Source organism: Symphalangus syndactylus, chromosome 9, assembly GCF_028878055.3.
Source record: "Symphalangus syndactylus isolate Jambi chromosome 9, NHGRI_mSymSyn1-v2.1_pri, whole genome shotgun sequence".
Taxonomy (NCBI): domain Eukaryota; kingdom Metazoa; phylum Chordata; class Mammalia; order Primates; family Hylobatidae; genus Symphalangus; species Symphalangus syndactylus.
This window is the reverse complement of record NC_072431.2, coordinates 95,366,998-95,380,524: the sequence shown is the minus strand read 5'-3', so window position 1 is coordinate 95,380,524 and position 13,527 is coordinate 95,366,998. Positions and strand designations below refer to the sequence as shown.

The 13,527-nt window shown below is 37.3% G+C and overlaps 1 protein-coding gene and 1 long non-coding RNA gene across 3 annotated transcripts in view; one reads left to right on the top strand and one right to left on the bottom strand.

The window, feature by feature from the left end:
• Positions 1 to 13,527, top strand: part of LOC129490046 (uncharacterized) — an 86,848-nt gene that overhangs the window by 39,396 nt on the left and 33,925 nt on the right. The gene's annotated exons all lie outside the window — the stretch shown is intronic.
• DPY19L2 (dpy-19 like 2) overlaps positions 2,331 to 13,527 on the bottom strand; it is a 125,380-nt gene continuing 114,183 nt past the window's right edge. For both annotated transcript variants that reach the window (XM_055293438.2, XM_055293439.2), the window contains exon 23: positions 2,331 to 4,076. In XM_055293438.2, coding sequence (XP_055149413.1) covers positions 3,926 to 4,076 — 151 coding nt within the window. In that variant the 3' untranslated portion in view covers positions 2,331 to 3,925. The remainder of the gene's footprint in view (positions 4,077 to 13,527) is intronic.

Here is a 13,527-nt window from a genome sequence, read left to right as displayed (position 1 = left end):
AGTTAGTTATATATATACCTGTCCTTTTGAAAAAGTCCTTATATTTCTCATATTAAGAATTTTCAAAGATTTTGCTTTCCCCTTATCTCAATCCCCATCCTTTAGGAAGAGACTCAATGAATTAAAGAATATGAACTCATACAGAGCTTCAGAGATGTACACTTTCTAAAGAATATGGTGAGTTTTTCTGGACATAGAACAAATACAAATGAAAATAATAACAAATACTATTTTGGGCCTCACAAATTAGCAAAATATATTCTTAATAAGGCTAATTAATCCCAGTGAGAGTGTTGTAAAATGAGCATTGTTATACACACTAACTTTTGGTGGTGCATACAATCCAAAATGTGCACACATACCTTTGCAAAGGTAATTTGAGGCTAACTGCATTGAAGGTTTTAAGGGTGTCCACAATTTTTTTAAGGAAATTTAACTTTATGAAATGTATCCTATGGAAAAACTTTAAAATCATAAAGTATGCACTAAGATGTTCATTGCAGTGTCTGTATGTATATCTTAACCACTTTTAAGCTACTGCCATTTTTGCTACTATGTGTATGTATATATATAATTGTCCCCTTCTTTAAAATGTCCTTTTCTCTTCAAAACTAATTTTTCTATGAGTTTGTCCTTCATATATAATAGAAACATGTAATGTATAAAAATATAAATATAATTTTATTATTAAAGTACTCAGATTTTTGCTATCAGCAGCAAAGTGGTAGAACACAGATATTATTTGTTGAAGCTGTGCATTAGCTTTTGACAACTGGATGAAGCAGATGAAGGAATTGTTGCAGCTTGTGTGCACCTCACTTCTAGCCATAGTTTCAGATTAGTGTGCAAACATAGGATCCTAGAAACTATGGAAAAACCTTCACTGAATTAGGTGGAAATCTTCTCTTGTTTCAAAGGAATATAAAATATATACAGGCAAGAATTCAGTAGAAAAATTTGTATAAGAACAAGCTGCAGCCCAGTACTCCTATTTGTTGACATCAAATAAAGGTGAGACTATTTGGAATTCTGAAATGAGCTAACCTCACTCTGTAATTTGATATTACTGAAATGGTTATTAGTGAGCTGTAGCAGGGGCGGGGGCGGTGCAGAAAAAACTAGTGTTTGTTGAGTGCCTTTATGTGCCAGGTGCTTCAAAACATTGTTTCACTAATACTCATAATGACCCTGCCAAGTAGGTAGTGTGAGTTCTGCTTTACAGGTGAAGAAATCTCATGGAGTTAAGTAACATGACCAACCATAGCATGGTGCCTGACATACAGTAAGTGCTTAATGAATATCTTTTGAATAGATGGTAGGTACCTAACTAATGGAAGAAGCAGTATTCAAACTTAGATCCATCTCATTGCATAGCTCACACTATTTCCATCATAGTATATTGCCTTCTGTGTAAGACTATACAGAATCATTTTTAAATGGCTAAGAAAGAGCACTGCCAGTGTAAACATGGCTAGTAAGCCCAGCAACCTATGATTTCTCTCTTTATATGAGAACAATTTCAATTTCAAAATGTATGCATTGTGAAGGATGAGAAAAGACAGAAAACAGGATCTTCAAGGGCTTTACAGTTACTTAACACAGACAGTACATGAAAATAACATGAATATATATGAAAACATCATATGTGTATGGAAAATTTTATTAATACAGCTCATCCATTTTTTGTTGAGTTCTACTGACTTTTTAAAATTTATTTTAAGTTCTGGGATACATGTGCCTAACATGCAGGTTTGTTACATAGGTATACATGTGCCATGGTGGTTTGCTGCACCTATCGACCCGTCATTTAGGGTTTAAGTCCCGCATGCATTAGGTATTTGTCCTAATGCTCTCCTACCCCTTGCCCCCCACCCCCCACCAACAGGCCCTAGTATGTGATGTTCCCCTCTCTGTGTCCATGTGTTCTCATTGTTCAACTGCCACTTATGAGTGAGAACATGTGGTGTTTGGTTTTCTGTTCTTGTGTTAGTTTGCTGAGAACAATGGCTTCCAGCTTCATCCATGTCCCTGCAAAGGACATGAACTCATCCTTTTTTGTGGCTGCATAGTATTCCATGGTGTGTATGTGACACATTTTCTTAATCCAGTCTATCATTGATGGGTATTTGGGTTAGTTGCAAGTCTTTGCTACTGTAACGTCATCTGAAATGTGTTACTTTAATTTTATGAATGTTAGGTGTTATGTCTCTTTTCCTTTTTTGCCCCACACATCACTGAAACAGATTATTTGAAAATGCTAAAATAAGTAAAATGTGCGGCATGCTTTCTTAGATGATTTGTCTCCTGTACCAAAATAATTTACAAATACAAAAGTTAGAAATAATTTTATTAGTTTTTAATGCATAAATCCAAACATATATTTGTACTGAATATTTTATTAGCTAATACAGTACCATTTTAAAAATTCTACCAACTTATTTAAAATATTTCCTGTAAAAACATCATCCAAAATATACTTTGAGAATTTTTATGAATGTTAGGTGTTATGTCTCTTTTCTTTGACGCTTTCCGTTTTTATCCTGTGCTTACACCAAAAACAAATTATTTGAAAATGCTAAAATGTGGCATGTTTTCTTAGCTGTTTTGTATTCTGTTATAAAATATTTTACAACTATGAAAGTTGAAAAATAACTTTATTGGTTTTGCTGCATATAACTGCCTGTCTACTATAAGAGAACTAATCTATAAAATTAAGGCATTTTGTTATTTCAAGTATAGAGGGGCAAGAATATAAGGGAATTATAAAAACCCCAAGATGACTCATTTAAAGTAGATGCACATTAAAATACTATAGATCTGGCATATTTTATATTTTTAAAGCAGACAAAAAGAATGTTTATCTTTGCATTTGGCAAGAGTATCTTCAAGATAACTACCACTTTTCAAAGCACTATTGTTGGGTAGGTTTAATTAGGGGAGAGGACTTAGAAAACATGACTTTCCTTATCCAAAACCAAAAATAAATGAGGACTTAAAAATATATTATTTAAGAAGATAGTGGCCAGAAATAAAGACCATGACCAACAAGCTTTGGGGCCATCAAGATGAAAAGACCTTTGCTTTATTCAAGATCTAGGATCTGAAAATCTCACTTCATAAATTTAACTGAATTTTCTTTTCTGATTATGTTTAACCCCAAAATTTGGTTGTATACCATAGCAGTTTCTATTTTACTTGGATGTTAATAGAAAAACCACTGGAATCTAAAGAGAGATGAATAACCTCTTGAGCTTAGATGGAGAACTAACCAGTGGCAAATATGTATCTAGTGGGGTAAATACATCTCAAGAGATTCAAAACACTACAAAACAAGGTGTTTTTAAAAACACTTCAACTTGAAATTATAAAAAAAGTATTAAAAGGTATTAGAGATCTTTCTTAAGGGCTGGTAAAATAAAAACACCTTAAAAGACACACTGTTACAATTTCCTCACAGAGGTAAAGAAGTTGTGACCAGTATCAGCATCTTAAGGATGTCATTTCAGAGCTTGCATTATTCTGCCCTAAGTGGTTCAAAGAGTTTGAGCAGGTACACTCTGGTACTAGAGAAAATCTGAAGCAATTCACCTAGTTGGATGAAAAAGGACTTACGTACTGTTGATTTATTAAAATTCATTATTCTTTTATATACATTTATATCTCTTTAAAATTCTGAAATGAACATTTGTTTATGCAGTATGACATGAATGATTTAATAATTTATATGACAAGCTTAACAAGGCTGACATTCAATGAACAGAAAAGTAATTTACCTTTTAGTAATCAGAAAAACTTTCAATCCATTTTTATCTTATTTTTAAGTGTCTGTCATTAAAGCTTGTGATTTTTATTAATGTAAATAAGCCAAAGGGTGATTGTTTTTGACACACGGCGTTGTGCCATAGTGTAATGGGTAGTTTCCTTCTCAGTTAACCTTCAATACTCTGTACACACTATTCTGAAATACTGTGGTGAAGTAAGGCCTGGCATCTTCTAGCAGGACGCTACATAAGGGAGGGTTAGCTGCATTGGAAGGGTCCTCCACATCCCAGATTTCAAGCATACTGCAACCAGGCCTGCAAAAAGATAGACATATATATCCATATTAGAAATCTATTCCTGTCTAGAGAAAATAGATACATAACACAACATCTAGATTTTTCAGAGACAAATTTATTTAATAAGAAATATTTTTAAAGCGTCATTTCAAAAAACAATTTCAATGTTTAAAAATTTAAAAAATAGAATGAAATTAAGTATGTTGCATTTTCACATCTCATTTAACCAAATGAAAGACATGTCCTAATAATAAAGCTTCAATATACATTCATAAATATATATGTAAAAGCACACTTTCAAGATGAAACAAACATATACTTTCCAAGTGCCATCACCGTCTAAACATAAGGCCCATTTGTAGTAAAATAAGACAAATTAAAACCTAATCGAATTCCTGATGAATTTCATATTTTTTAGCATAAACTACCTTGGATTAGCATGAAATGATCCAAGGTAGGGACGGGAGACTCTTATGGCAATTTGTTTTCTTCAATGCTTTCCCATTTTGGGTGGCTCAATGACTGGGCTAAATGAGACACTATTCCTCCCTAGAGAGTAATCCTGCATGGCAGTCATTAAAGGGAAGGAGTCAGACAAAATTGATTTCTAATTTTTTAACATCTATATTGAAGTATAAGTTATACACAATAAAAATTTCACCTATTTTATGTGTAAAGTTTGCCAGGTATGGGCAAATGTGTACAGATGTGTAAGCACTACCACAATCGTTAATACAGAAAATTTCCATCAACCCCACAAGTTTCCTGTGCCCTTTTGCAATCTACCATCTTCCCCAAACATGGCCTCAGGCAACTACTGTGCTTTCTGCACTATAGTTTTGCTTTTTCTAGAATTTCATATAAATATATCATGTAGTCTTTTCATTTTTGGCTTCTTTACCATAGCATGTTTTTAATATTCACATCTGAGCTGTAGTTCCTACAACTTCTGTTGTGGTTCAGTAGTTCCTTCCTTTTTGTTGCTAAATAATATTTCATTGTATATAGAGAACACAATTTGTTTATCCACTTGCAAGTTAATGAACATTTGAGATGTTTTGAATTTTTGGTGACCATGAACAATGCCACTATAAACATTCATGGACAAGGCTTTTTTTGGACATATGTTATCATTTCTCTTAGGGAAACACCTAGGAGTGGAATTGCTGGGTTGCATAGTTATGTATGATTCAGTATGGATTTATCTTTATAAGCAAGTTCAAAACTGTTTTCCAGAGTAGATGCACCATTTTCCATTTCCACCAACAATACATGAGAGTTTAAGTTGTATCAGTTTTTGTAATTTTAATCATTATAGTATGGTTATGGATAATTCAAAATATCTTCTTTTTTTAATTATACTTTAGGTTTTAGGGTACATGTGCACAATATGCAGGTTTGTTACATATGTATCCATATGCCATGTTGATTTCCTGCACCCATTAGCTCGTCATTTAGCATTAGGTATATCTCCTAATGCTGTCCCTCCCCCCTCCCCCAACCCCACAACAGTCCCCAGAGTGTGATGTTCCCCTTCCTGTGTCCATGAGTTCCCATTGTTCAATTCCCACCCATCAGCGAGAACATGCGGTGTTTGGTTTTTTGTCCTTGCGATAGTTTACTGAGAAGGATGTTTTCCAGTTTCATCCATGTCCCTACAAAGGACATGAACTCATCATTTTTTATGGCTGCATAGTATTCCATGGTGTATATGTGCCACATTTTCTTAATCCAGTCTATCGTTGCTGGACATTTGGGTTGCTTCCAAGTCTTTGCTATTGTGAATAGTGCAGCAATAAACATACGTGTGCATGTGTCTTTATGGCAGCATGATTTATAATCCTTTGGGTATATACGCAGTAATGGGATGGCTGGCTCAAATGGTATTTCTAGTTCTAGATCCCTGAGGAATGGCCACACTGACTTCCACAATGGTTGAACTAGTTTACAGTCCCAACAACAGTGTAAAAGTGTTCCCATTTCTCCACATCCTCTCCAGCACCTGTTGTTTCCTGATTCTTTAATGATGGCCATTCTAACTGGTGTGAGATGGTATCTCATTGTGGTTTTGATTTGCATTTCTCTGATGGCCAGTGATGATGAGCATTTCTTCATGTGTTTTTTGGCTGCATAAATGTCTTCTTTTGAGAAGTGTCTGTTCATGTCCTTTGCCCACTTTTTGATGGGGTTGTTTTTTTTTTCTTGTAAATTTGTTGGAGTTCATTGTAGATTCTGGATATTAGCCCTTTGTCAGATGAGTAGGTTGCAAAAGTTTTCTCCCATTCTGTAGGTTGCCTGTTCACTCTGATGGTAGTTTCTTTTGCTGTGCAGAAGCTCTTTAGTTTAATTAGATCCCATTTGTCAATTTTGGCTTTTGTTGCCATTGCTTTTGGTGTTTTAGACATGAAGTCCTTGCCCATGCCTATGTCCTGAATGGTATTGCCTAGGTTTTCTTGTATGATTTTAATAATTTTAGGTCTAACATTTAAGTCTTTAATCCATCTTGAATTAATTTTTGTATAAGGTGTAAGGAAGGGATCCAGTTTCAGCTTTCTACATATGGCTAGCCAGTTTTCCCACCACCATTTATTAAATAGGGAATCCTTTCCGCATTTCTTGTTTTTGTCAGGTTTGTCAAAGATCAGATAGTTGTAGATATGCAGCATCATTTCTGAGGGCTCTGTTCTGTTCCATTGATCTATGTCTCTGTTGTGGTACCAGTACCATGCTGTTTTGGTTACTGTAGCCTTGTAGTATAGTTTGAAGTCAGGTAGCGTGATGCCTCCAGCTTTGTTCTTTTGGCTTAGGATTGACTTGGCGATGCGGGCTCTTTTTTGGTTCCATATGAACTTTAAAGTAGTTTTTTCCAATTCTGTGAAGAAAGTCATTGGTAGCTTGATGGGGATGGCATTGAATCTATAAATTACCTTGGGCAGTATGGCCATTTTCACGATATTGATTCTTCCAACCCATGAGCATGGAATGTTCTTCCATTTGTTTGTATCCTCTTTTATTTCATTGAGCAGTGTTTTGTAGTTCTCCTTGAAGAGGTCCTTCACATCCCTTGTAAGTTGGATTCCTACGTATTTTATTCTCTTTGAAGCAATTGTGAATGGAAGTTCACTCATGATTTGGCTCTCTGTTTCTCTGTTATTGGTGTACAAGAATGCTTGTGATTTTTGTACATTGATTTTGTATCCTGAGACTTTGCTGAAGTTGCTAATCAGCTTAAGGAGATTTTGAGCAGAGACAATGGGGTTTTCTAGATATACAATCATGTCATCTGCAAACAGGGACAATTTGACTTCCTCTTTTCCTAATTGAATACCCTTTATTTCCTTCTCCTGCCTGATTGCTCTGGCCAGAACTCCCAGCACTATGTTGAATAGGAGCGGTGAGAGAGGGCATCTCTGTCTTGTGCCAGTTTTCAGAGGGAATGCTTCCAGTTTTTGCCCATTCAGTATGATATTGGCTGTGGGTTTGTCATAGATAGCTCTTATTATTTTGAGAAACGTCCCATCAATACCTAATTTATTGAGAGTTTTTAGCATGAAGGGTTGTTGAATTTTGTCAAAGGCCTTTTCTGCATCTATTGAGATAATCATGTGGTTTTTGTCTTTGGTTCTGTTTATATGCTGGATTACATTTATTGATTTGCGTATGTTGAACCAGCCTTGCATCCCAGGGATGAAGCCCACTTGATCATGGTGGATAAGCTTTTTGATGTGCTGCTGGATTCAGTTTGCCAGTATTTTATTGAGGATTTTTGCATCAATGTTCATCAAGGATATTGGTCTGAAAATCTCTTTTTTGGTTATGTCTCTGCCAGGCTTTGGTATCAGGACAATGCTGGCTTCATAAAATCTGTTAGGGAGGATTCCCTCTTTTTCTATCGATTGGAATAGTTTCAGAAGGAATGGTACCAGTTCCTCCTTGTACCTCTGGTAGAATTCAGCCGTGAATCCATCAGGTCCTGGACTCTTTTTGGTTGGTAAGCTATTGATTATTGCCACAATTTCAGAACCTGTTATTGGTCTATTCAGAGATTCAACTTCTTCCTGATTTAGTCTTGGGAGGGTGTATTTGTCGAGAAATTTATCCATTTCTTCTAGATTTTCTAGTTTATTTGCATAGAGGTGTTTGTAGTATTCTCTGATGTATTTGTATTTCTGTGGGATCAGTGGTGATATCCCCTTTTTCATTTTTTATTGCATCTATTTGATTCTTCTCTCTTTTCTTCTTTATTAGTCTTGCTAGTGGTCTATCAATTTTGTTGATCTTTTCAAAAAACCAGCTCCTGGATTCATTAATTTTTTGAAGGGTTTTTTGTGTCTCTGTTTCCTTCAGTTCTGCTCTGATTTTAGTTATTTCTAGCCTTCTGCTAGCTTTTGAATGTGTTTGCTCTTGCTTTTCTAGTTCTTTTAATTGTGATGTTAGGGTGTCAATTTTGGATCTTTCCTGCTTTCTCTTGTGGGCATTTAGTGCTATAAATTTCCCTCTACACACTGCTTTGAACGTGTCCCAGAGATTCTGGTATGTTGTGTCTTTGTTCTCGTTGGTTTCAAAGAACATCTTTATTTCTGCCTTCATTTCATTATGTACCCAGTAGTCATTCAGGAGCAGGTTGTTCAGTTTCCATGTAGTTGTGCGGTTTTGAGTGAGTTTCTTAATCCTGAGTTCTAGTTTGATTGCACTGTGGTCTGAGAGACAGTTTGTTATAATTTCTGTTCTTTTACATTTGCTGAGGAGAGCTTTCCTTCCAACTATGTGGTCAATTTTGGAATAGGTGTGGTGTGGTGCTGAAAAAAATGTATATTCTGTTGATTTAGGGTGGAGAGTTCTGTAGATGTCTATTAGGTCCACTTTGTGTAGAGCTGAGTTCAATTCCTGGATATCCTTGTTAACTTTGTGTCTCGTTGATCTGTCTAATGTTGACAGTGGGGTGTTAAAATCTCCCATTATTATTGTGTGGGAGTTTAAGTCCCTTTGTAGGTCACTCAGGACTTGCTTTATGAATCTGGGTGCTCCTGTGTTGGGTGCATATATATTTAGGTTAGCTAGCTCTTCTTGTTGAGTTGATCCCTTTACCATTATGTAATGGCCTTCTTTGTCTCTTTTGATCTTTGTTGGTTTAAGTCTATTTTATCAGAGACTAGGATTGCAACCCCGGCCTTCTTTTGTTTTCCATTTGCTTGATAGATCTTCCTCCATCCCTTTATTTTGAGTCTATGTGTGTCTCTGCATGTGAGATGGGTTTCCTAAATACAGCACACTGATGGGTCCTGACTCCTTATCCAGTTTGCCAGTCTGTGTCTTTTAATTGGAGCATTTAGCCCATTTACATTTAAAGTTAATATTGTTATGTGTGAGTCTGATCCTGTCATTATGATGTTAGTCGGTTATTTTGCTCGTTAGTTGATGCAGTTTCTTCCTAGCCTCGATGGTCTTTACAATTTGGCATGTTTTTGCAGTGGCTCGTACCGGTTGTTCCTTTCCATGTTTACTGCTTCCTTCAGGAGCTCTTTTAGGGCAGGCCTGGTAGTGACAAAATCAGTCAGCGTTTGCTTGTCTGTAAAGTATTTTATTTCTCCTTCACTTATGAAGCTTAGTTTGGCTGGATAGGAAATTCTGGGTTGAAAATTCTTTTCTTTAAGAATGTTGAATATCGGCCCCCACTCTCTTCTGGCTTGTAGAGTTTCTGCCGAGAGATCAGCTGTTAGTCTGATGGGCTTCCCTTTGTGGGTAACCCGACCTTTCTCTCTGGCTGCCCTTAACATTTTTTCCTTCATTTCAACTTTGGTGAATCTGACAATTATGTGTCTTGGAGTTGCTCTTCTCTAGGAGTATCTTTGTGGTGTTCTCTGTATTTCCTGAATCTGAATGTTGGCCTGCCTTGCTAGATTGGGGAAGTTCTCCTGGATAATATCTTGCAGAGTGTTTTCCAACTTGGTTCCATTCTCCCCGTCATTTTCAGGTACACCAATCAGATGTAGGTTTGGTCTTTTCACATAGTCCCAAATTTCTTGGAGGCTTTGTTCATTTCTTTTTATTCTTTTTTCTCTAAACTTCCCTTCTCACTTCATTTCATTCATTTCGTCTTCCATCAGTGATACCCTTTCTTCCAGTTGATCGCGTCTGCTACTGAGTCTTCTGCAATCTTTGTGTAGTTCTTGAAACTTGGCTTTCAGCTCCATCAGCTCCTTTAAGCCCTTCTCTCCATTGGTTATCCTAGTTATCCATTCTTCTAATTTTTTTTCAAAGTTTTTAACTTCTTTGCTATTGTTTTGAATTTCCTCCCATAGCTCAGAGTAGTTTGATCATCTGAAGCCTTCTCTCAACTCGTCAAAGTCATCCTCCATCCAGCTTTGTTCCATTGCTGGTGAGGAACTGCATTCCTTTGGAGGAGGAGAGGTGCTCTGCTTTTTAGAGTTTCCAGTTTTTCTGCTCTGTTTTTTCCCCATCTTTGTGGTTTTATCTACTTTTGGTCTTTGATGATGGTGATGTACAGATGGGTTTTTGGTGTGGATGTCCTTTCTGTTTGTTAGTTTTCCTTCTACCAGACAGGACCCTCAGCTGCAGGTCTGTTGGAGTTTACTAGAGGTCCACTCCAGACCCTGTTTGGCTGGGTGTCAGCAGCGGTGGCTGCAGAACAGCAGTGGCTGCAGAACAGTGGATTTTCGTGAGACCACAAATTCAGCTGTCTGATAGTTTTTCTGGAAGTTTTGTCTCAGAGGAGTACCCAGCCGAGTGAGGTGTCAGTCTGTCCCTACTGTGGGGTGCCTCCCAGTTAGGCTGCTCAGCGGTGTGGGACCCACTTTAGGAGGCAGTCTGTCCGTTCTCAGATCTCCAGCTGCGTGCTGGGAGAACCACTACTCCCTTCAAAGCTGTCAGTCAGACAGGGACATTTAAGTCTGTGGAGGTTCCTGCTGACTTTTTGTTTGTCTGTGCCCTGCCCCCAGAGGTGGAGCCTACAGAGGCAGGCAGGCCTCCTTGAGCTGTGGTGGGCTCCACCCAGTTCGAGCTTCCTGGCTGCTTTGTTTACCTAAGCAAGCCTGGGCAATGGTGGGCGCCCCTCCCCCAGCCTCACTGCCACCTTGCAGCTTGATCTCAGACTGCTGTGCTAGCAAGCAGCGAGATTCCATGGGCATAGGACCCTCCGAGCCAGGTGTGGGACACAATCTCCTAGTGTGCCGTTTTCCAGGCCCGTTGGAAAAGCGCAGTATTAGGGTGGGACTGACCCGATATTCCAGGTGCCGTCTGTTACCCCTTTCTTTGACTAGGAAAGGGAACTCCCTGACCCCTTGCGCTTCCCAAGTGAGGCAATGCCTCGCCCTGCTTCGGCTTGCACACAGTGCGCTTCACTGACTGTCCTGCACCCACTGTTTGGCACTCCCTAGTGAGATGAAACCGGTACCTCAAACAGAAATGCAGAAATCACCCGTCTTCTGTGTCGCTCGGGCTGGGAGCTGGAGACTGGAGCTGTTCCTGTTCGGCCATCTTGGCTCCACCCCCAAAATATCTTCTTTGGTGAAATTTCTATTCAAATATTTTGCCAAATTTTGTGTTGTTTCTTATTGAGGTGTGAGAGTTCTTTGTATATTCTGGGTAAAAGTCTGCCAGATTTTTTTAGCAGATGTATTAAGGCATAATTGGTCAATAATTACTCAGTAAGCTGCACATATTTGGTATCCACTTGGATACATATTAACATAGGTATACACCGGTAAAACAGCAGCCACAATAAAAGTCATGAACATATCCATCTCTCCCAAAAGTTTACTTCTGCTGTTTAGTAATCCTAATTATTGCATGCTTTCTTTTTTGTCTGGCTTCTTGTCGTCAGTAGAATTATTTTGAGATCCATCCATATTGCTGTATCAATAGTTCGTTCATTTTTATTAGTGAGTAGTATTTACATTGTTTGGATATTCTAATAGTGTGTTTATACATTCATCTGTTGATAAATAAGTGGATTGTTTCCAGTTTGGGGCCAATACAGAAAATAAAGTGCTATGAACATTTGTGTACAATTACTGGGATGGATTATGCTTTCTTTTATTTTAATAAATATAGTAGTTGTATGTTTAACTTTTTATAAAATTGCTAAACTGTCTTGCAGAGTGGTTGTACCATAGTACTTTTGTACCACTGGTGTATGAGAGTTCTAAGTCCTCCATAGTGTCAGCAACACTTGGCAGTTTTTTTTTTTCAATTATAGCTATTTTATTAAGTGTTTAGTTACATCTCACTGTAATTTTCATTTGCATTTCACAAATCACTAGTAACATCAAGCATCTTTTTGTGTGATTATTTGCCATCTGTCCTTTTGTCTTTTTCTTTTTTTTTTTTTCTGAGACAAGGTCTTGCTCTTTCACAAAGGCTGGAGTGCAATGGCAGAATCTCGGCTCACTGCAACTTCTGCCTCCTGGGTTCAAGTAATTATCCTGCTTCAGCCTCCCGAGTAGCTGAGATTATATGTGCCCACCATCATGCCTGGCTAACTTTTTGTATTTTTAGTAGAGATGGGGTTTAGCCATGTTGGCCAGGCTGATCTCGAACTTGTGACCTCAGGTGATCCACCCGCCTCAGCTTCCCAAAATCCTGGGATTACAGGTGTGAGCCAACCACTGCACCCGGCCTATTTTGTCCATTTTTAATTGGGTTGCTTTCTTATTATTGGGTTTTGAGTTTTTTATACATCTAGAGGAAGTCCTTTATCAGACATAGGCTTTGAAAATATTTTCTCCCAGACTGTGGTTTATCTTTTAATTCTTCCTAACACTGTTTATAAAAAAGCAGAGGTTTACAGTTTTAATGAAGTCCTATTTATCAATGTGTTCTCTTGTGGATCATGATTATGTTACTGTGTCTGAGAAATCTTAGCCTAATCCAAGGTTACAATAATTTTCTTCCATATTTTCTTCCAGAAATTTTATATTCTTGGATTCTTAGTAGCAAGTTACCTTCTACTCCTAGTTTGCGGAGGGTTTTTAATCAGTTATGGATACTGAATTGTGTCAAATACTTTTTCCTGAATGTACTGAGACTATGATGCGGTCTTTCTTTTTCTGTTTGTTACTATGGTGAATTCACCTGATTGGTTTTCAAATAGACAACTTTGCATTCCTGGGATAAACTCCACTTGCACATTATGTATTGTCTTTCTTTAATATATTGCTGGATTCATTTGTAGCAATTTTACTTAAAAATTTCACATATGTGTTCATGATAAATTTTTATTGGTTGTTTCCTTTTATTGTAATGTTTCTCTCATGTTGGTATCAGGATAATGCTGACCTCACAGAACCAGGTGGGAAGTAATCCCTCCTTTTGAATTTTCTGGAATAGTTTGTAGAATTGGAATTATTTCCAGTGAAGATATCTGTCTTAAAGTTTTCTTTGTGACGATTCTTTTTACTACAAATATAATTTTATTAAGAGACATAAGGTCATTCATAATAAGGTAATA